The 23,893-nt window shown below is 44.1% G+C and overlaps 1 protein-coding gene across 1 annotated transcript; it reads left to right on the top strand.

Moving 5' to 3' along the window:
- The first annotated feature begins 19 nt into the window (after nucleotides 1-19).
- Nucleotides 20-23,893, top strand: tbck (TBC1 domain containing kinase). Its single transcript, XM_057035433.1, has 26 exons — nucleotides 20-262; nucleotides 476-687; nucleotides 1,078-1,150; nucleotides 1,371-1,485; nucleotides 1,605-1,678; nucleotides 2,130-2,271; nucleotides 2,357-2,417; nucleotides 2,525-2,586; nucleotides 2,788-2,849; nucleotides 2,973-3,121; nucleotides 3,323-3,464; nucleotides 3,711-3,810; nucleotides 3,930-3,979; nucleotides 4,086-4,215; nucleotides 4,304-4,402; nucleotides 4,484-4,546; nucleotides 4,634-4,760; nucleotides 4,911-4,961; nucleotides 5,044-5,127; nucleotides 6,965-7,050; nucleotides 9,223-9,259; nucleotides 10,464-10,625; nucleotides 16,133-16,305; nucleotides 21,409-21,572; nucleotides 22,212-22,371; nucleotides 23,338-23,893. Exons 2-26 carry the CDS (start codon nucleotides 495-497, stop codon nucleotides 23,446-23,448), a joined length of 2,670 nt encoding a protein of 889 aa, XP_056891413.1. The 5' UTR covers nucleotides 20-262; nucleotides 476-494; the 3' UTR covers nucleotides 23,449-23,893.

Here is a 23,893-nt window from a genome sequence, read left to right as displayed (position 1 = left end):
TCATACAAAAACAATTTAACGACTATACTATAAATTAAACAAATAACAGCTGTTTAGTGCGTACAAATGTGTATAAGGTTTCTTTATTGCTTTCTAAGTGCAAGTGTGTCTGTTTTCGCTCTGTTATGTTGTCGCATTAAAATTACGTCACAGGTCACGTTCACTCAGCTGTGCGGAGATAGAAAAGAAATTCATTCGAATTTCCCCACCATTGATTTAGAACTTATTCTGTCCAAATGAGAGCACAGGCTGTCCATTAAACGTGAGTACGCGCAATACTGATCATTAACAGAATTAGGTATTATAATATTGTTACAAATTGTTTCTGTAAATGTCTAATACTAAATACTGTGCTATATGCTTTCTGTATTGACACTGCGGCGACGTTCATGTCATTCAAAGCGTTTTGTACTTATACTTTATATTCTGCATATAGATGAGGTAAATAGTAAAGATCTGTCGTTCCCATCACCAGTTCTCGACCCAGTGTCAAGATGAGCCCCCTCAGAGACGCACAGCTGGGGGCTTTCACCTTCTTTGCCTCAGCTCTACCTCATGATGTTTGTGGGAGCAATGGTCTCCCTCTTACCCCCAACTCCATCAAAATCCTGGGACGATTCCAAATCCTCAAGACTATGAGCCATCCCAGACTTTGTCAATATGTTGACATCTCCAGAGGCAAACATGGTATAAAGATATGATGTATTTCTTTTTCTTAATGGCCTGATATGGCATTTTGCTATTTATCTGTTATGCTCTTCAATGTTAGTCCATCAATAACTTGTTTTATATCATACATATCGTTATGATATTATCCTAGTTCTTAAAAAGTTAAAACATTAAAGAATTAGGAGCCCCTTAAATAATTGACTTTATTTTTTTTTAGATATTATCTTATTGGACAGAATTGCTAAGCTTGCTAATTGCTAAGAACACCATTTCGTTGGGATTGTTTTTGCATTCACACACAAAAAGCGAAGTTTATTAATCTTAATGCATTTGAATTGAGTCAGTTGCCTTTTCCCTGATGTTGACATCTTAATATACAGCATCTCTTGTTGTCTTCCTGCTTTGTAGAACGGCTGATTGTTGTTGCCGAGCACTATGAAAGCAATTTAAGTGATTTTCAAAAGCAGGGAAAAGCAGTCAGGTAAGATTATTATCATTCTTCTCCTCGTGTTATTGAACCACATGATGGTGGAGGTGAAGACTAGCATCATTTGTTCTAAAATAGTAAGCTGCCATCTACTGGACTCTATTGGTATTTCTCGCAATTAAGTATTGAAGTTGTAAATAATAAATTTCTTCCATCTCTACTGGACCCTTCAGACAGGCTGGCTCATTGGTGGTTTTGTTTTTGGATGTTCTAGCCCAGAGAAGGTGCTACAGGTCGCCTATGAGGTCCTGGAGGGTCTGGAGTTCATGAACAAACACGGTCTGGTTCACAGGGCGCTTGGCGCACACAACGTTCTCATGGACTGCAAGGTCAGAACCAGCCGCTCTGTGTATCCCCCCTGTTAACGTTTCATTGGACTTTTAATCAGTGAACTGAATGATTACTTCTTCAAAGGCTTCCCATTTTAAGACAGATTATGTATTTTCAGGGAAACGTCAAGCTGGCGAAGTTCGGCCTTTATCACATGACTGACCACGGAGCTGATGTAGATTTCCCCATTGGGTACGCCCCCCCTCCCCCAACACACACAAACAGTTTGTCACAGGCAGACATGCATTTTTTCCTCTCTGGAACTTTTCAACTGCTGAAACTGAGTTATGCGAGCTGTCTGTTCAAGGCCAAAGGTTTCACTCTGTCTGCTTGGTGTTTGTCCGACCATAACATTGATGCATTATGGGCTGTTTTCTTTTATATGAACAAGATGTAGATTTAAAAAAAATTGGGGGAACTTTATTGTAATCTATTCATCATTGTGTAACCAAAGATGTAGTAATTCCCATGAATGTCCGAAAACCACGTTGGAAGATAAAGTTGAATACACGTCACCTAAATAATTAAAGGTTGCTATTAAAGCTGGAAAGACATCTCACCTTTCTTACATTAGGAGTACAGGGTAATCTTATTTATAGGCTTGCTAAATGATGTGCTTATCTGCACTGCAATCATCTCCCAGGTACCCAGCATACCTTGCTCCAGAGGTAATTGCTCAGGGCTGTTTTCACCCCAGTGACTCTTCCCATGATGAAGCTCCTCTTCCCTCAGGACCCAAGACTGATGTCTGGTCTCTCGGGGTTCTGCTCTTTGAATTATGCGCAGTAAGAATTCTTCATGAATTGCTTCATACTTTGTTTACTCGGTTTGAGACAAACGTCCTCTCCTGTTGCTGCGGCTGTATTTCAGGGCAGACGACTCCTGCAGAATATTGATATAAGTGACAGGCTGAAATTCATTCTGAACTTGGGTGAGTGAGGATATATATATGTGTATGTGTGTGTATAGAATTTATTTATTTTTTTAACTTGGGCACGGTCAGGCTGAGTGAGAGCTAACACTGTTTGTCATTCCCAGGCTGCATGGATGACATTGTCACCGTCCTTGCCGAGGAACACGGTTGCCTGGATACCATTAAGGTAGAATCTAAATCACCGGCTTCTTTAAAGCTCAGAGGTTTCGTATCTATATGGAGATGATGATTAATGTTTGCTTTTATATATCTATTTTTTTTATCATATAAGCAGGTCATTAAGTCATAATATCCTTCTGACTGAGTTTATGTTAAAAATGATTTACCTGTATTGCTGCACTGCTGATGATGTCATCTTTTTTATTAGGATCTGCCCCCGAATGTTCTCGGGTTACTGAGGAAATGCTTGCTTTTTCTTCCATCTAAAAGGTTAATACAGATCTCCAAATCAAACAAACTGTCGAGTGTCTTCACAGAAGTGTGTTTTTCATCTATACAGCAGTTGTGTCAGTTTATTTATTAAAGACGAAGATGTGATTCCTTCTCCTCCAGGCTGACCCCTGCAGAGCTGCTGCGAGACCCCATCTTCAGCGGAATCTCCTGCCTCTACACGTCCTTCCTCAAACCTGTTAGCCTCTTCTCGTCCTCGCTGCGCTGTGCACATCTGGAACTCCCAGAAGACATCAGCGACCTCTGCAAAGGTCAGCAGCAGCCACACAGAAATCCACGTGTGGACTCTCGGGCTCAGGCTAACTCAGCTGTCAGTCATCAGGGCCTTTGACCTCCTCGACCAAATGCATTAAGATACAATCTCTAGACACAAAATTCGAGCCGCCGTTGCGACGACGCTGTTCACATCAGCGCAGACTGATGTCTTTTCTGTGGTTGTGTGCATTTGTTAGATGATGATGAAGAAGATTACCTGTCTGAGCGCGCCATAGACGAGGTGTACCACCTGTGGTGCTTGGCGGGGGGAGACCTGGAGAAGGAGCTGATCAACAAGGGGATCATCCAGTCTAAACCTCCCATCTGCACCCTACCCAAGTACAACATTGCACACATACTCTTTAGAAGACTGATGGTTTTAATATTATTGCATTGAAGCATATCTGAAGGGGAGAATGTAAATCTGCTCTGCAGCTATCATAAACACGCTCCCTTCTCATTAAACAAAGAAAAGAAAAGTGATACACTATCCCTGAAAGAATCTGTTGAAGTCTAAAATACAGCTGGACAAGCAGTAAAATGTGCAAGACCAAAAAGATGAATTCACTCTCACCCGGTCCTCAGTTTTGTCCTGGAAGACGGGGAGTCATTCGGCCAGGGACGGGATCGTAGTTTCTTACTCGACGACACAACAGTGACGCTCTCGCTCTGCCAACTCCGAAATGTGAGTATGGACTCAGGTCTTGTATTCACAGAATATGTGTTTTATTGTAAGATTATATGTAAGATTCAGGTGGAAACCTATTGAGTTTTTTAATGTTATTCTGTTACTCTAATTTGCAGAGACTGAAGGACGTAGCAGGGGAAGCCTATTACCCTCTTCTAGAAGATGAGTAAGCAGTCCCTCTCTGTTGTTCCTCTCCTCCTTCCCTCAGACCTGGCTTCAGCACCCTCTTTATTTTGGTAATATCTTATTCCGTCCACCTCTCCCTTCTTCAGGCAGTCGAGTCTCCCCCAGTCCAACAGCAGCAACGAACTGTCGGCCACCGTCACGCTGCCGCTCATCATCCGGGAGAGAGACACAGAGTACCAACTGAACCGCATCGTCCTCTTTGACAGGCTGCTCAAGGTCTGTGCTGGCATGCAAATTCAAGTCTGATCCTCACGTGATTCAACTGAGACATCACTGTTTTGTGATTTGCATTTTTCATCATCAGGCTTATCCTTACAAGAAGAACTTAGTCTGGAAAGAGGCCAGAGTGGATATCCCTCCTCTAGTTCGAGGGCTGGCTTGGGCCGCGCTGCTCGGCATTGAGGTGCTGGAAAATTAGAGTCCAGAACTGAGTTGAAAAAGTGACGTTTTAACATCTTTTAATGATTTGTTGGACTCTGCACAGGGAGACATTCAGTCCAGATATGAGAGCATCGACAAGGACACTCCCATCCCCACAGACAGACAGGTGACATCCTCAAAGACAGCAGCCGTAATCTCCTGTATCCCTGTGGATTTGGTTCTTTAGCGGTAGTTTTGTGTGTGTTGCTGACAGATCGAGGTGGACATCCCACGCTGCCACCAGTACGACGAGCTGTTGTCGTCCCCCCAGGGTCACATCAAGTTCAGGCGCGTGTTGAAAGCCTGGGTGGTCTCCCATCCTGACCTGGTCTACTGGCAGGGTCAGTCAGTCATGTCAGCCTGGCGTGTCCTCTGGCTGTCTCTGTTATTGTTTTGGATTCTTGTTTCCCCTTCTCACGTCTCCTTGCAGTGAATGTAACCGAACACTAGGTGGTGCTCACGTCGCGTCACACCTCTGCTTTTTCTTTCAGGATTGGATTCACTTTGCGCCCCATTCCTGTACTTGAATTTCAACAACGAAGGTCGAAATCTCTATTTTATCCCCTTAAATAGGTTTTTCAACCTTTTATCTCTAATTTCTTGTTTTTTTCCCAACAACCCCAGCTCTGGCCTATGCCTGCATGTCTGCCTTCATCCCCAAATACTTGTACAATTTCTTCCTGAAGGACAACTCTCATGTCATCCAAGGTAAGAGAGCTGGCAGTATGTGAGTTGATCACACAGCACTGATATCTTCTCTCAGCTCTTATCTCCAGCGATAAGCCAGACTGATCTGTTTTGGGGTTCTCTTTCCATCCTATTCTAATGATGTTGATATCGGAGTAGAGCTTTGACAGACTTTCTGATAAACAGAGACTTTCACAGATGTGTAAAAGGAAAAACTGATGAAAATATGTCTATTTCCTATCACTGCACCTTCTCAGGGCAGACAGGATATGCAATATTCCCAGTGTGTCTCCACCCTGACAGGGTGCAGCCCTGAAACCAGCGCTTGGAACTAGATTTACCCAGTCCTTCATCCTATAGGACTCTCATTGTTGGGGTCATTCTTGTCTCCACTCAGGGTTGCACTGATCTTATCTGTAGGCATGTTTCTGCTTCTGTTCTCGGAGCACCACACGGTTTATCACCCTGAACTCGGAGTGAACTGCAGCTCTCTGACCAACCGTAATATGAAAAGGCAGGATGGGCACGTTGAGTTTGGAGTCCTGAAACCTGCCACCATAAATCAGAGCTATATTTACCTTCTTAGTGTCATTACTCCGCAGGTTTGAGCGGCTCTGTTTTTCCCAGGATAAACGAGCGGCTCTTAAATAAGCTGCTGCATCAAACTGGACTATTTTATTATTATGGGTGACTTGAGCTGCTGTGGTTTTATTACAAGGTTTATAACTGTTAGTGTCATTCTTACATTTGTCCAAAAACTTTTTTCGTATACTTTTTTAGTACTTTTCCCTTTGTCCCAGTTTATTGTCCTTTGGACCTCTTCTCAATAATGATGTATTTTCGCTCCCCGCCTGAGTGGCCTTGGCTTTTTCTCTGTCCGTGCCCTTGCTGACTTCTTGAAACTTAATTAAAGGTTGAGCTCAGGAAGAAGGAAAAAAAAAATTGCTGCCATATCTCACAGACAGAAGGTGAGACTGGGACAGAATTTCACCTTCGCTCCGGCGTCGCTCGGAGTGACTTTGGCTGCTTTCGCAGCCGTATTTCAGAACTCGTCGCTCCTGCTCAGCTCTCATAAACAGTGTCTCTCACAATTGTCTAGCATGTGCTTGGTAGCTTGAGTTCCTCCAGCCTGTGTAACACCGCTCACTAAGTAATGTACGGCTGTGAGGCGGTAAATCTGCTACACTTATTGTCTCCACTGTAGCCGTCTCTCTTGTTAATGTGCTCAAATGCCACAGAAATCTAGCAGTTAGACTTTTTTTGTAACTTGTGGTTCAAAAGCAAATTATCATCAGCTGGCACCCAGCATCAGGCCCTCAGCTCAGTGTTGATTAAATTTCTGCCTCCGTGTTGTTCCTAAGCTGCGAAAAACTAATTTCAGCGCTTCTTAATGGAGTTTGCAGCTGAGTCACATCATTTAGAGATAGGGAAACAAATGAAACTGGAGCCCGCAGTGAAATGTCACATGTGATTCTTACGTGACTGATAAAGGCCCCGGCGCCACAGACCTCCTGAGCTCAGCGGGGAATGCAGCCATTAGCTTTCTTTTTCCACTGGCCGGCACCCCCGGAGAGCTCACTAATGTTTATCTCCCTGTTCAGAGCTTTCTGGTTGACTTCCAGGCTAAATAAATTTGGACAAACAACATTATGCTTCCTAAGTTCCAGTTTGACATTAGATGCGTTTGTTTTTGATGCTGTCTGGTGATTCAGCAGTATTGATGTTATAACATTTGCTCAATGTTTGCACCCCCCGTGAGTTGATATCTCTTAAAGCCCTACAGTGGGTTGTAAACTGTTAGGAATCACATAAACAATGGCTGATGTATTGACCCTTTGCCCTTTTGCCTGTGCTGCAGAGTATTTGACCGTCTTCTCCCAGATGATTGCCTTCCATGACCCGGAGCTCAGCAACCATCTGAATGAGATTGGCTTCATCCCAGATGTACGTTTCTCACATACATTCGTCCCGACAGGTTTATCGCACCCTCCTGACGTTGCACATTGTTTTCCGTTGTATGTTTACCCTCAGTTTTGGGTTCAAGAACAGTATGAATATACAGCTTTTGGACAGTTTTCTGTCCACCATTGTGGCGAGGGTCGCGTTCTCCCCATGGTCCAGCAGCGGTGATAAATATCTGCCGGGTGGGCTTAATGACTGTCCTCTGCCAGACTCAGCTTATTTCTTCTGCTTTCCCCACTTCTTTGTCTGGCTGCACAGCTCTGCTCAGTGAATGACAAGGTTAAAGTCTCTCTGGGGTGTCAGTCGGCGTTCTGATGAATAACCAACGCATGGCCTCTGGAACATTATCCAGACGAAAGAGACTCAGATATTTGCATCTTTAGAGGTTTTTTTGTATTCGGATGGAGAGTGAAAGCAAAAGGAGAGCTCCTGCTGATGAAACCGCTGCTTACGGGTATTTTTGCTCCTTAAAAAAATACAAAGATTGCTTTGAACAGGTGCACCTTAACTGTGTTCCTCCCACTCTTCAAAAAACCCCAATACCCTCCACACGCCTCAGAATTGTCTCACCATTTTAAAAAAATTGGTTCTAAAGCCAAGATGACATTGGAACAGGCTTTGTTGACACAGCTGATGCTCTTAGTGTCCATCCCAGTAATTAAATGCAACAAATCACAAAGTCCCCTTTTCCTGTGAACTTGGAGGCCCGTGCAGACTGTTGCTCGGCTAATGAACACGCCAACAGACCACCAATGTCATTTTTCATACATACATGCCAGAGTGTGGCTCTATATACCTTCCAGAAGATTTTCTTTCTGCAGCCAGACGCAAAAGTAATCCCCGCCAGCATTTTGAGGGCTGAGTTCCAGAATTGCCTGTGGGCCACCGGCAGAGGATCAGATTGCTCGTGGCCAGCTGTTTAATTCAGACCATTCTCAGTTTGGCCACGCATCCCCTGGTGTCCTCTGCCATTTACGCCTACACTAATGCAATCAGGCCATTCTAACAGCGCCGTTGCCGAGCCGCCGAGTTCTAGTCTGGAACTGGGATGCTCTGCAGTTCCGTCCCAAAACAAACACCCCCGGATACACACCAGTTCTGATAAACAGTCAGCAATTAACTGTCAGTGAACCGGTTGCGATAAGCTCTGGATCAGCTTCAGGGCTCTCATTTACACCACTGCAACACCGGTGAAGCACTATTGTAGTATAAAAAAGGTCTAATAATGCCGCTCACGCTTCATTGAGCGTATTTGTCATGCGACACGATTGTGGTGTGCAGAAGAGCAGCTCAGCATGCTGCAGCGAACAGGAGCTTGTTGTCAGGCGCACAGAGCACGTCAGAGACAGCCACACACACTCTCCAGTCACACACTTTCACCACTTCCATGCTTGGACTGGGTAAGGAAGCTCAGCAGTCAGACTAATGACTAAATTCCTCAGCAAATTTGACATTTCAAAGTCGATTCTGAGACTGAAGGACGCTGTGATGCCGTTTCTGACATTCACCTCACCTACAAGCGCGACCTCAGTGAGGCTCTCTTCCCTCAACACTCTGATGTGGCGATTTTTAAGTAACAAAAACCCATTTGTGTGAATAAAAATTCACAAGCGACTCCCTCCAGTTGGTGGTGGGTGCAGCCAGAGTAGACGCGTGCATCTCCTGCATGTCATTTTCAGCTCCAGCACATGTAAACCCCCGCAGTTTTTAACATTGTTAAAGCTAACGCAGTCTTACAGAGCCATGACAACACCAGCCAGCAAGTCCCAGGTCTCCTACCAGATGGTATATACTGTATATCTGTGTGTGCGTGCATGTGTGTGTGCTGTATAATTTCATTTTTATGCATTTCCTCTTGGGGGAAAATGTGAATTTTAGAGGGAGAGAGAAGGTTGGATGATCAGACTGGTATAATGAGCCCCATCGTTAACTTTCTCCCCATTGTGTAAAAACCAAACTCAGCGGTTTGATCTTAAGCAGAGTTTCTGTTGTTTTTTTTACGAGGCCCCAGAGAAGAACGCCCAAGTGTGCTACATTTCTGAAACATAAATTGTCCCTCGTGTTCGCCTGCAGATCATCTTTTCATTTGTTTTCTTCTAAAAACAGAGTCCACTACGACAAAAATGGGCTAACATCTTTCTTTTTGCCACACAGCTTTATGCCATTCCCTGGTTCCTGACTATGTTTACACGTAAGTAGCCTGGTTTTATACACTGTTGTGTGTTGTTGAGCTTTGACTTCAGACAAATCCATTCCAGCGTTTCCGTTCTTTTTGTCTCTCAGTGAACTTTAATTCACCCGCTAATTAATGAAACTGGAGAACAAAAGTCTTCCCGTCCTCGGACATCTCTTTTTATTTTGTTTTTCTTTCATCTGCATTCATGGAATTACCAGAAACTAGAATGCTTATTTAAAACAGAAGCTTTCAACTATATGAGTAATAATTTAATAAATTCATTATTTATAAACTCAGTAACTGGCAGGAGATGGTGTCAGAACTGTCTGATCACTAAGCTGGAATTTTACATTAGGTGCGACCCTGCATCAGGATGTTTTGTTCTACACACACACAAACGCAGGGGGTGTGATGTGTGACCCTTTTACTCATCGTCCGACCCCTGGAGGGGGTGGATGGGTTCAGTATTCAGACTCGTCCCTCTGACTGTTGATGTCCTCCATCCAATGTGAGACAAGGTTGGATGGTGACGCCCTCAAACACACTGCACTGTCACAAGCAGTGCAGGGAGCTTCCATTGCACAACCTGCTGATTTACAGGCTGTTATGATGGCGGGGGGGCTCTCGTGTTTTATGAGTGTGTAGCCTAGACTTAATATATTTGGGAAAATGCAGGAAGGCTCACATAAAGTCCAATGTGACCCTCCATTCAGAGGGTCAACTATAGGACTGCATTGGTTTTCCATGAATTTTATCATCATTTAGACAATAAACAATTTTCATATACAGATTTGTGTCTCATTGGAGGATTTTTGAATGTTTCACATTCAGGTAACCTTTGGTTATTTTAACTGTTGAGGGTCATGATATTAGCATTCAACTCAAATTTGCTGTGGAGAAAATGGACTGAACTTTAACTTTTGGCTTTACCATATTTGGTTGTGAAATTGGATAACCGTTTAAAAAGACATGAAAGTTCAATGGATGACTTCAAATTGAGAGGGACTAACAATAACCTGTTTATTACAGTATGTAAGCCAAGGCATTAGTGGTGGATTTCACATAGGTGTCTGGTTCTCTCCTTTCATACCTGGATTAGGTTCACCTCTTTTTGTAGGCAAAAGAGGTGAACATTAAAGGTGTATCTATACTGTAATGGCCCCACTGTGATTGCAACAAAATCTTTAACATTAGTTTGATTTGTTCATCCTTCTTTTAGATGTGTTTCCACTACACAAGATCTTCCACCTGTGGGACACGCTGCTGCTGGGGAACTCCTCTTTCCCCTTCTGCATCGGCGTGGCCATACTGCAGCAGCTCAGAGATCGCCTCCTGGCTAACGGCTTCAATGAGTGCATCCTGTTGTTCTCAGACCTACCTGGTGAGAATTTACCGGGGTTTATCTGGGTACATTTCACTCTGTGGGTAGACCTAATCACCACATCTATCATTTATCTTCTACATGTGTACAGAACAGAAAAAAACTAGCGTAAACCTCATGTAAATGATGTTTGTCAGCCTCCGGCTTTGCAGGACTGGACAGTTCTTCATCGCCTGGAGCGCCACGATGTGTTGATGTGCGTGAGTTAATGATCCTCCAAGTATGCAGCTCTGCACTTGCTAAGCTGCCGGCAGGGTGCATGCACACGTTGCCTGTTCAGTACGCCCACATCACCCTGTATTCTTCTCAGTTACCGTCTCCATTCAGGGGGTCAACTGTAGGATTAAAAATTCACATTTCTGCCGTTACTGTTGAACACCCGATCAGGAGCCTCCCCTCGAATATTATACTTCTTTAAACAGACTCAACCAGGTTGAAATGTCACACCCGAGGGTTTGAAACCTGCAGGAAACCTTTAGCTTTGTCCCCAAATGCTCTGGAAGTTTTAGAGCATAACCTATCAAACCTTAAGTCAAGCCAAAGGTACAAGAGGCACCAACCCATTTTATTTTTTTAACTAAAAGTCAGCAGAGGGTTTTTAAACCGTCAACTTTCATAGCCGATGCAAGAGAAATAATTCTGCCTCCTTTTTTTCTCCAACCACTGGGGAAATGCATGTATAAGTACATTGCACTGTTGTGTAAATATAGTCCTTTAAGCAGCTTTCGAGGCAGACGCTGACACGCCGTCTCGGGATCTTTGATCCGGGCGCAGCCCGAGAGAAGACGACTCCTTTCACTGCTGCTCTCTTTTCCGCGGCACTAAAAGTGATTACTTCAGCAAAGTGACTGTGACACAGAATCCCAGAGCAGCATTCATAATGCATGAATCCAGATTCAACCTCTCACCTGAGGGATGCTTCCAAGTCCACCAGTGGTACAAAACGCTTCCCGTCCCTCTTCCAGTCATTACAACATCTCTGGGCTTGAGATCGTCAGGAGACGTCACAGTAGGCACACTCTCTGTAAACAAAGACCCTCTTTTATTTAGCTGCACGTCACCATTTTACACTGCACAGGTCCGACATGTGCATGTGGAGAAGGAGCAGGTTTTCCTTATAAAGTTAAAATATGTTGGCTGCAGTCAGCCTCTCTGGCACGGTTTCCTGAGAGCAGCTAGCGCTGCCAGCTCGTGGCCGTACATCACTGCCAGCCTCATTATCGCAGCTTGTGTATACCTGCGGAGTTACTGCTCTTTCTATATTAGGAAGGAATTCTGGGCTGTGCGCTGACCTCACACAGCACTTGTTTTCTTTGTGTTCTGCCACACAGGGACTGCTCATCTATACCTTGTTAAAGAGCGGCTGCTCATTCTTCTAGCTCTGTAAAGACAAACACTGATATTATACCATGTTTAATCCCTAAAGATGGATTCTGAGCATCAATCAAGAATCTCAATGATCCAATGATTGCTCGCTGGTGGCGAGGCTGTATATGTCATATCACATAGGCACGCACAGTCCTGGCTTTTTATAGCCGCCACCTGCAACTTTTCTCCATCCAGCCCTCAGAAATATAATGCAATTATCGTCAGGCTGACATTTGAGCAGATTTCACATGCTGCACAAGCGTCTTACCACAGGAACGGCACGCAAAGGGCCCAAAACATACACCCAGCTGCTGGCTGCACATCAGAAAACGGAAAGAAACTTTCTTGGCGTGTTAAAAAAAAAGGAAACCTTATTCAAATGACCTTGTTCCTCTCCAGTCCTGCCTGAAACTGCTGGAATAAAAGTTGATGGTCACAATAACGTTACAGGAGGGCGGCTTTTAAATGATTCAGATACACGCACTCTTTATTCCTCCTCTCAGGCACTCAATAAGGCCAGTAACAATCATTCTTAGTGACAAGCCTATTACACATAACACCGGGAAGTCTATAGGTGCCAATATTCCAACAAAGAAGAGAGGTTTAGATTTATGGGGGGTGGAGAGATCATAAGGTCACGTTCAACCCGCTTCTTAATGTGTCAGAAGAACTACGTGTGCTATAAATCAATAGTCTTCTTCATTTAGTTTCACATTAGAATAGCCCCCCTGAGTCCCCAAGCTGCCATGGAAGGCTAAAGAAAAGCTCAGTTATTCCCGATTAAGCCTGCAGGATGATTCAGACTCTGAAACAAAATTCAATAGGAAATGGCTAAAAGTTGATGCAACATTCAAGATTCAATAGGAAACGGGTAAAAGTTGCTGCAGAACGCTGCCCCGGAGCCAGCGATATATTCCAACCTGCCAGTTTGCCGATGAATCCGATATTGTGATTCTCATTTACCGGCTGGTCCGTAGCCTTCGGTGATCTATAACTCGATCTTGTTTGGAGACCTCATCGATTCACGGCGGACCTGCGGGACTCCTCGCCTGACGGAAAGTGCACGTTTACTGATGATGCAGCTGCATTTGGCTTCACGGGACATTAGCATCTGTCTGAGCGGGCAGAGCCGGGAACAGGACTGATGAGCTGTAGTCAGAGACGTTCGGGGGGGCTGAAAGGGCTCGAGGGGGGGTTGCCGAACACAGGGACACCTGCGAAACATGAGCGGAACAGAAGCAGAAGGGCTTCGCGATCAATTTTCTATTTTCTATTCATAGTTATAGTCTAAAAGAGAGTACAGCCCAAAGGTTTGGTTTTAGTATTTCACACAATTCTTCTTAAAGTTAAATGTGCAACTGGTGACCTTTCCCTGCTGGTTAACTAAAAATCGTGTTATTCCCGTTACGGATTCTCCCATCCTAATTTAAACACCTTCGGAAAGGCAGGAGGGTCATTATTCACAAAGCAATAGCATTTCAGGCATAATTACTCTTGTTTCTTTGTAAATGGAGGTAGAATTTTACAGGTTCAATACAACCATTTGGCATCATCTGCTTTGTTTTCTTCTTTCTGTTTCCAACAAAACTTTATTAACTTCATTTAGAACCCAGGATTTGTTTTGCCTGTCAGCTGCTGCTTACTCCATATCAGCACTGTCACAACTGCTTATTTACTTATTGATCCAGTTTACATTTACAGCAACGATGCTCATTAATAAAGAATAGAAGCAATGACAGCTTAGCCACTGGGACTTGTTTTCAACTGGATTTGATGGGCAGGTGAAAAAAAACAGTAACAAAACATAAAACCCATTAAAACAATTTATATTTTGAATTAATCAGGTGTTACAGTTGCCATTTATTCTGCATGTTCTGCTTAAAATCATAGCAGGAAGTGGGACATAATCCTTTACTGTGGGCCACCACAAGTGGCGCTCACTGTGCCTCATTGTTGCTTATTGATTCCATTTTTAAAAAATGGAATCAATAAAAAAAAATGACTTGAAATCGTTTCCAATCTTCATTTAGCTCAATCGATATCTCCACAAACAAAGGTGTCCCTGTGTTTTTTTAAATCAATTTACTAAATTCAGCAATGTCTCAAATAATCTGAAGTACCTTTCTTTTGTGTGAGAAAAAAAAGTTCCAGATCATCTCAAACACTCAAAATATGTCTGAATCCCCTCTTAAATAGTTTGTCCTTGGAATGCCCAGTTGAGCTCGGGGCTCGTTAAAACCAAGATCAATCTTCCCGTCACCGTTCCTGCCTGTTTTAGCTGCCGCACCAGCTATTGCGCGGGGCGTTCATGGCCCTGGGGAGGGAAAATAGGCCCCCCCCGGCTGCTTGTGAGCCTGTCTGTAAGGAATCTCAGACCACCTGTGTGTTTTCCGCTGGAATGAACCTATTACTGTGTCTGTGAGGTCCCAGCCCACGAGAGCTGACAATCCCTACAGCTTGATGGTGCTTGGGTGTGTGTGTGTGTGTGTGTGTGTGCGGAGGGAGGGAGGGAGGGAGGGACATCTATTTAATTTCACTTGAGCTTTGGCAAGGCGCAGGTCATGCCAAAGAACACTTATTAGCCGGATTTCTTATTATCCCTGAGAAAAGGCGAGTGAATGAGAGGCTGTCAGTGCAAAGGAGTGTGAAGGGAAGAATTCCTAATTTACCCAAATCCTTGGCTAATCCAGTGAGTCCCTGTTCCATAATCCTCTGTATTTTCCAGCGTGAGCAGTAGGAGATGGAGGTGCACCTCTGGTGATGCTTTGGAGAACACTGGGAATCCACTCGGGTTAAAGAGCTGTGATAAAGAGCGGGAAGTTATTTTTGTATCTTAAACTGAGTGGACGCTTAAGAGCTTAATGGGAACAAAATGCCAAGGTCAAGCTTGGTTTTTGCAGCTAAATCTCCCACTCTGCCTTTTTCATAATCTCCCATTATTTATGTGTTATTCAAGGGAAAGACTCCCGCTTTTACCCTCTCATTAATTCATTATCTCAAGCAGTTGTCACTTTCTGCCTTATTCTTTTCAAGTGGAACGTCTTGACCACTATTGATCTGCATTTCTTTGAAAATTCAGCGCAGTGTTGAGATAATCCAAGGCATTTTCCCTGCCCCGGCGCTGCTAGCAGGCTACGGCTCGAGGAAAAAGTTGAATTTTCCTGAAGGAATTTTCCTTTTAATTTGGTACGGCGATCAATTTGGTCTGGAGGGTGAACCGATTTAAATTCAGAGGTCAAAGGTCACCGCAAAATGAATGCTTTGCATAAGATAGGAATAAGACTCCCTTTTTAGAAAGAACATGTCCAGTTATTTGCTATTCAATGACTTGATGCCGCATATGGAATATTTAGAATGGATAAGGTCACGATCGACGTGACCTTAATCCACCTTATATAGAAATGCATTTACGGACTTATTCCCTGCGTGGCAACACAAGCTAGGATTAACTCACACTTTCATGCGGGAATCACATCCGTTCCGATCAAATGTGAGCTTTTCCAACTTTTCCTCCTTTCCCAGCCAGTTCAGAGAGGGTTTTTGTTTTTAATTTTATTTGAAAACCTCAGTCGCTGCAGTTTGCTGAAATACTCCGACCAGCCTGTCAAACACAAGTAACCACACTGCGGTACCATTCATTTACCTTCCTTGGCCGTGATTGTGCATTGCAGTGTCACTGCGGTGTGCGGTAACCGCTCTGTTAATCATTATCAAACCAATCTGGGCAACGCGCTGCAGATGAAGCTATAATTTAATCACAAAGTGACACGTGGGTGTGTCCCGGAGTCAGAGTTACATGGGGTGATTATCCTCAGTCACGCAGGTGATGAGGACTGGATGGCGTCCTGAAGACATGCTTGAATTGGGTGGTCAAAGCTTCCCGTGACTGCACCTTTTATTAGACTTGTGTTGGCACAACACAAAGGGAACGTCTGGCAGTCGCACACATCACACACGGATTTGAAATTCAGCTGTGAAAATATGAGGAAATCCTCTGAGATGTTCTGACGCTGATAACAGAGCACCTGGAAGATCTAATCATGAGGGATTTAGTCACCTGGACACGTGTGTCTTTAAAAGTAGAGCTACTTTGTCCATAAGTTCATGTTTTCACAGCATTCCCCCCCTTTGTTGTGTAGAAATTGACATCGAGCGATGCGTTCGGGAATCCATCAGCCTGTTCTGCTGGAGTCCGAAGAGCGCTACGTACCGACAGCACGCTCAACCCCCGAAGGCAACCACCGACAACGGCTTCGGCAAAACGCCAACATATTACAGCTCTGAATACCAGGACATGCCCAAGACCGACCTGGTGAGTTTTACAAACAAAGCTTTTCTCTGTCAACACTGAATGAAGAGGCAGCCTGTTGGAATGTTTTTCTTGGTGTTTTTCCTTGTGGGAAAAAGCGTTTCAGCTCAGCTCAGGTTGTTTTTGCTCGTAATAACTGGGTTAACGAGCGACTTCGGTTCCATTTTACACTCCTCCAGGCCTCGTCACGGGTCTTAATATAAGTGCTTCATGAGGATAAAACAGGACTTAACAGGAAATGAATTCGACGCAGGATTGGTCTTTGCTGAAATGCCGTGCAAAATCTGCATTTCAAATCAGTTAATTTTGCATTTTTAGAAAAATAAATTTTAGATTCGTAATGTTAATTAAAAATAATGACTCATACTGGCATTATCTTGTATTTTGTACCATAATGGATGTTAATCGGAAAGTAAATCCATGTTAAAATTTTATGTCAGGGTAATGTCCTGTCTATCAAAATTCATGGCATTTCTTAAAACCGCCATTATTTAGTAACGGTACAGTTCACATAAAAATACCCCCCCCCCTCCCGATTAATGCATTTAAAGTGTCTTCAATTTTTATTTAAAAAGGCTCTATGACTTGAACAAAGCTGCACAGTCAGCTGTTTTCAAGATGTCTTCACTGATGCTTAATTGACCTTCACAAAGGCCGTTTCATCACCACATTATGCCAGTCGTATCTGTGATCTCTCACTCTGCTGCTGAGATTACAGGAATAGATGGGCGGAGGCATTGATCCATAGCACGCACCCGTGCGCTCGCACGTGCATGAGCGCGCTCGTGCGCACTGGAACTTTGCTCTCATAATTCTCAGCTTGTTATTCCACATGCTGACGCAGGTTAGTGCCTCACCTGCAGGCTGAAAATAATCGTTCATAAATTTAACAGAAATAGAATTTGGTGTGTGTGTGTGTGTGTGTGTGTGTGTGTGTGTGTGGTGTGTGTGTGTGTGGTGTGTGTGTGTGTGTGTGTGTGTGTGTGTGTGTGTGTGTGTGTGTGTGTGTGAGAGTGTGAGTGTGAGTGTGTGTGTGTGTGTGTGTGTGTGTGTGTGTGTGTGAGTTATGGATGGAAAACAGGCTACTTCCTGACAAAAATCTGTATTTATTAAGTAATGTTTTTTTTCATTTCTAAGTTCAACCAAGCTCAGATGCTCTTGATTATAAACCATCCTCAACAACCTTTTGAAATAGGTTTATTTGCCTCGTCAGACAGGTAATCTGTGGGAGCTTTGGGACAAACATCGGGAGGGTTATTCCACTATTAGCCTTAGCAGTTCCTTCTAGTGATGGGACGAGCGACACTGGTGCGTCAACACTGTGCCGAGAGCTCAAGAGTGAAACCCCGTATCGGTGCATGTATTGCTTTAAGAAAGAATCACGTGACCGATACAGGAATCGTATCGTTTGGATGTGCCGTGCCAAAGTGTGTTGATAAGGAAACAAACGGTATCGACATGTCGTGGGTTTGATGGATGGAGTTTTGCAGTTGCGCAATTATGGATCGTTCTAAGAAATTTTCCACAGTGTGGAATTTTGATCTTGTGACTCCAAACAAGGGAAATGTTTTTCTCCTTTGAGCATTGGCAATTGGCAGATACTCGTGAGAGAACCAGAAAACTGATCCACATCTGCATCAACTTGCACTTAAAACTCTCTGCTCACCATCGTCATCTGCACCGTGTGAAAGAGTATTTTCTGAGGCTGGGGAGCTGGTGTCTAAGAGGAGAAATCGCCTTGGAGCAAACTTTTGTTCCTCAATAAAAATTCATAAACTAATCACTTTTTTGTATTATTTCATATGATTTAACAGTTAACAAAAAATGTGTGTACATAAGTAAAAAATTTAACTCTACTGCAGGGGTCACTAGTGGGTGACCAACACAGTATCAATACAGTGCCGACACAGTTTGTGTAGTGTGTCAATACACTCCTTGAGGTATCATCGTCCCATCACTAGTTCCTTCACCACGTCTGGTGTGTGTTTAAGACCGCTGCTTTGTTGAAACCTCATCCAAAACTCACGACTTTCTAAAGGGTTTTACTTCTCCCTCTTTCCATTTTCTCTGTTTAAAACCAGTCTCACTGGCAGAGAAACAGCCTCGCAGCTTAATGTGGCCTTTGATGCATTTAGAATTTATATCTTCTCACCTCCAAACTCTCTAAACAGGCATTTGTACATATACCTAATTATTCGTCCAGTTTGGGGATCTGTAACTGCTTGAAAAAGCTCTTTTGCCGACTTGTTTAATGCACGTCTGCTACTTTCAGATCAATGCTGAGCTCCACGGCCTTTGCAGTGTTTGTTTCTACTGCTGTGCCACACAATCAGAGATGGATCAAAGTTCTTTTTCAGCGGAACCAAAAGCCAGCGGCAGATAGAACTCCAAAATCAATGAATTAAATGAATGAATTAAAAAGCAACACTGCCAATGCAATTCCATTCTGGAAACAAGGTTCCGGGAGCTCTTTGTTCCACGGTGACGGGATAAAATCGCAGCTTCTGCATCTCTGACATGCATCTCCGGTTCCACCACAGACCAGAGCTGCTGTCGTTTGATGTAATCGAGGCTTTTTGACAGTGGAAACCGACGATATGTTGAAGGAAGAGGATGAAATTTGTAGGCTGTGAAAGGACGAGACAACAGTTTGAGCCACGGAACCAGTCAGGATGGATTTCTTGGCCAAGATTGTGCACTGCAGTGTAACCGCTCTGTTAATCGCTACTACCAGTCTCAGCAGAGTGCTGCACATTAGGCACAACCGCGTTTTTGTGGTTTGCGTCTCATATTTCAAGACAAACAACTTGAGCAACGGTTCAGATATCTTCTTCAGAACCATTAAATAGGAAAATCTTTTCATAAAATAGATAATATGTGTGTGTGTTAGAGCATAATGGTGTTTTTGTGGTTTGTGTGCCGTGTTATGATTATCAACGCGCAGAATAAATGGCACGCGGGTGTGTCAGAGTTACATGAGGTGAATATTCTCAGTCATGCAGATGATGGGAGGTGTGGAAGACATTCTCAAGGCGTCCTGTTAGTAGCGTGAAATTAACAGCTGTTTATCAGTGTTCAATCTGAGACCGATTTGCCTTCGTTTCCTTATTATCATTTTCAATGTGTAACTAAGCTTGTTAAGTCTTATTATTCCCATCACAGGGGAAATGAAACTCAATAATTTCAGCGTGAATTAAATACTGATGTCTAAACAAGGAGATTTGCCCTGTCGCACTAAATTTACATTCTGATCTCCTTCATATTTAACCAACATTACATTAAATTGCACTCTAGACAGAGGGAGATACACAAATAACAGCACACTTTATCAGTGTGTCCATGCTACCAGCATTTAAGCTAATTGGCTGGAGTACAGATAATTGGACAGTTCTTTCTTCTTCCTGTGAAGCTAGAGGGCAGGAAGCAGTGGAATCTCTCTTTAGGACATTAGTATTATTATGAGTCATTGGAGCTTTTTTGTGGAGATTTGGAGGTAATTTTGTGGGGGGGTTTCCACATGGTTTAGCTTAATTATCATGTGAAATCAGCATGTTGTGGGTTTATGGCCCACCAGCTTCTACAGTGAGCAAATGGAGCTAAATAAATATTTCAGTCGTCTTTATTTGCCGTCTCCCTCCGGCTGTTTAAGCCAGCGTTGACCTTCTCGGAGGAGATGCAGCATCCCTCTCCTCCAGAAACCCTCACCTTTAAAATAAAACTGGCTGAGCATATCTGATGTATTGGTTTGTTGTTGCCAGCCTTTAATCTGTGTAGATTCTCAATCATCCTGAACTGAACTGAACTGAAGAAGCCTTCTGGATAGAAGGCGAAGCGTCTTCAAGGGAAGAAACCCAGTCCAGTTGACATAGAAAACTACCTTGCAGCCTTGAATCATGCTCAGCCATATTTCTGCTGAGAGGTTTTTTAGTCTTGGTCACCACCGCCAACCAGAAAGCCGCCACGCCAGAAATAGAATTTGGTGTGTGTGTGTGTGAGTGTGAGTGTGAGTGTGAGTGTGTGTGTGTGTGTGTGAGTTATGGATGGAAAACAGGCTACTTCCTGACAAAAATCTGTATTTATTAAGTAATGTTTTTTTTCATTTCTAAGTTCAACCAAGCTCAGATGCTCTTGATTATAAACCATCCTCAACAACCTTTTGAAATAGGTTTATTTGCCTCGTCAGACAGGTAATCTGTGGGAGCTTTGGGACAAACATCGGGAGGGTTATTCCACTATTAGCCTTAGCAGTTCCTTCTAGTGATGGGACGAGCGACACTGGTGCGTCAACACTGTGCCGAGAGCTCAAGAGTGAAACCCCGTATTGGTGCATGTATTGCTTTAAGAAAGAATCACGTGACCGATACAGGAATTGTATCGTTTGGATGTGCCGCGCCAAAGTGTGTTGATAAGGAAACAAACGGTATCGACATGTCGTGGGTTTGATGGATGGAGTTTTGCAGTTGCGCAATTATGGATTGTCCTAAGAAATTTTCCCCAGTGTGGAATTTTGATCTTGTGACTCCAAACAAGGGAAATGTTTTTCTCCTTGAGCATTGGCCTTAACCTGCGTGACACGGCTGGCCCCCGTTCGTCCCTGCTCAAAACCGCACATGGCTCGCCTCCCCGCTCTAATTAGCACATCAATAAACAGAAATATCAAACTCCTTAATGGCCGCTCGTTATCGCGGACGCACACAAATCATTCTCCCACTTTTATTAGCACGGTGGAAAAGCAAAGCGTCATCACCCCAGTGTTCTGTGTATAAAGCGAGTGATCGGGCGGTGTGTGTGTGTGTGTGTGTGTGTGTGGAGGGGAGGGGTCGGCAGCCATGCCTCTGGCTGTGAGGTTTAATGAATTCATTTTGCAGCACAGGTTCTGGTCACTGCAGCCGCCCCTCTGTGCCGCCACAGCTAATAGTGTCTTTTTTACGGTTCAGCATAATTTGGGCCCTTCCTGAGTTAAAGTGTGGTGAAGCCATGCAGGAATTCAGCTTGTAAAAACACAAATCCTCCCCTCCCTTATTCGGTTTACGCTGCCACACTCTATAGATTTCCCCTCATCCAAGGCTGATCTCTTTTGACCTCTCCTGACTCCCTTTCTTGTAGTCTCGGGAGCCGCTGGCGCTCTCTGACCTGAAAACAGAAGTCTCCCCCAGGATCTCGGCGGAGGACTTGATCGACCTCTGCGAGCTGTCGTCAGCAGGCCCGGCGAAGAGGACCAGAGCCGGCAAGCCCAAAATCATCGCTGTCGACATCCGTCCCATAGATGAGTATCCTTCAAATGGAATTCAGTGGCTCATTGAAGTATTTCATCATCTCAAACAAGATGGCGTCCTAGGTTTCATTGAGAAGCGACGATGAAGAGTAATGACGAAGCCCGATGGGACGACGCCGGCTGGCTGCTTAGGGAATTCTCTCCGTTGAACGTGCGTCTCCGTCGGGATAATCGGTCGATGGTTGGTTTTCTAATGTCTCCAGCCTGTAAGGAAGAGTCCCACCCTGCTGAGCGTGTATGGAATGGTACTTTTCTTAGGGGTTAAAGGGCCATTAATCAATAAGGATTAGTTAATGGAGAGAAAATTTGGTAATGGCAGGTCCTCCGGCCAAATTCCAACGCTGACAGATTTGCTCCTGGGGTTAACTCGCGTGGACAAAAGGGATTTGAGCACTTTGGCAGGATTTGGCTGTTTTCGCCTTCATTGTGATCTTGAGCAAAGCCCTGTTGTGGGTATCTACTGTCATCAAAGGGGATTAAATGAAGACCCTCTGTGGGGTAAATCAAGGCAATCTGTAGGTCTACGAATCTGTTCTGACATTGCTGGTTAACAGCACTCGTAGCTCCGCTAGGATTCAGCCCTTTACGGCTGGTCTCAGGACCGTTCCATCCTCCTTAACACCACTGATTCCAGCTTCAGCAGAGGCCATATTTCTGGGAGCGTCAACGTGCCGTTCAGCTCAGCGTTCAGCCCTGACGGTGAGCTCCTGCAGTGCCCCACATCGGGAATCCTCCACAACTACAAAGGCTGCGTCATCGTGGTCATCAGCCACGCCATGAAGACCGCGGCCATGGTGAGACAGCACCCCCACACCCACCCCCACACACGCGCCTGACAATGTAGATTGCTATTTACGAGTTGCACTACTTCTTGTTGCAACCCTTGATTTCTAAGACATTTAGTGGGTAACATTTGCTCGAAGAGCAGGAAACAGTCGCGCGCTCGTGTGGAGCAGTGCTGGCTTATTTTATAGCAGCGTGGTGTCTCACAGAGGCAATTTACTGAAGGTAAACACTCTGGTGGTCTGTGTGTAATAGCGCTGTGCTGCGGTGAACACGGCTTCAACCAGAGGTGACCGATTTATCAGCCCATCTGTCCCGCTGCCCTCACAGGTCTGCAGGGATTTAATGAAGCCAAAGTCACAAGTTAAATGGATTGGTCGGCTGGAAAAAGTTGGATTCAATTTGTGGCGGCTTTATCTCTTCATTTTAGCACAGTGGTTCGCCCACTGCTTAACGCGGCGATAGAAAAGGCTCTGATAGGGGATTAATGCGCCCAGATATGTGTTTTCATAACTTTTTCTATATTAGATCTCGCAGCATGTGCATGAATCTGCTGCGTAAGGCTGCTCCATCCATCATCTGAGTGGGTTGCTGGCGTCACACTCTAAAATGCTATTATGTTGCATTTGCATACAGGAAGGCAACAAATCTGCTTTGACAGCTTTTGCAGTACCCGTTATCGTCAATAGGTGTCACCAAATCGCGCATGCGGCTCCCTAAACTGGTCACAGACAATAGTGATAAATAAAAAGATTAAAGAAAAAACTTTATTATGTACAATTAGCTGTGAAGCATCAAGTTTTGAGGGACAGGTGAAGGTTTCATCATACAGTTTTTGCAAATATTTTGTCCCCAAAGTTCATTGGTCCTTTGTTCCTCTTCTCCACCTGATAAATTTAGAGCCTAAAAATGTCTTCGTTGCAAATCGTTGCACAAAACCTACTTTCACCTTTTTCTCCCCCTTTCCTTTCTCACAGTTTGCAGCACACCTGGTCAAAGTAGCTTTTCCACGCGTTTGCATCCTGGACGGAGGCATCAACAAGCTGAAGCCCACCGGCCTCCTGACTGTACCTTCCCCCCAAATCTGACCACACCTCCCCCACCTCACCATCGCTTCAACTAAAGTCCACAATAAAGGACCTGCTTCGCACCCCAGGACACAGGTTCTGTCTCAAAAAGTCGACTTCTTTATTATCCAGGAGCAGCTCCGCCCTGATGAACAGAGTGGACATTTTGACCCCTGACCCCTGCGACAGCACTGCATTGGTCATGTTTCTGTCACGTCTGCCATGTTTAATGTTAATTTACAATTTCATCAATGTTTTAACTCTTATGTTGCTTACATTCATGGGGCAGGAAACATGCCAACACACGCTGTGGTGCATCAAGAAGGTGCATTGAAATATTCCGCCATTGGCCTGAAAGCAGCATTTATTGCTGTTGAATATCGTTTACAATGGTGTTTTTATGTATTTGTCATTTATTTCTGTGACACTGCAATTTTTATTAAAACCAATCAGTCATTCTTGGAAA

This window comes from Takifugu flavidus, chromosome 6 (genome assembly GCF_003711565.1).
Source record: "Takifugu flavidus isolate HTHZ2018 chromosome 6, ASM371156v2, whole genome shotgun sequence".
In the NCBI taxonomy this organism is placed as follows: Eukaryota; Metazoa; Chordata; class Actinopteri; order Tetraodontiformes; family Tetraodontidae; genus Takifugu; species Takifugu flavidus.
The sequence above is the reverse complement of the archived record's forward strand: the minus strand, read 5'-3'. Positions and strand labels throughout refer to the sequence as shown.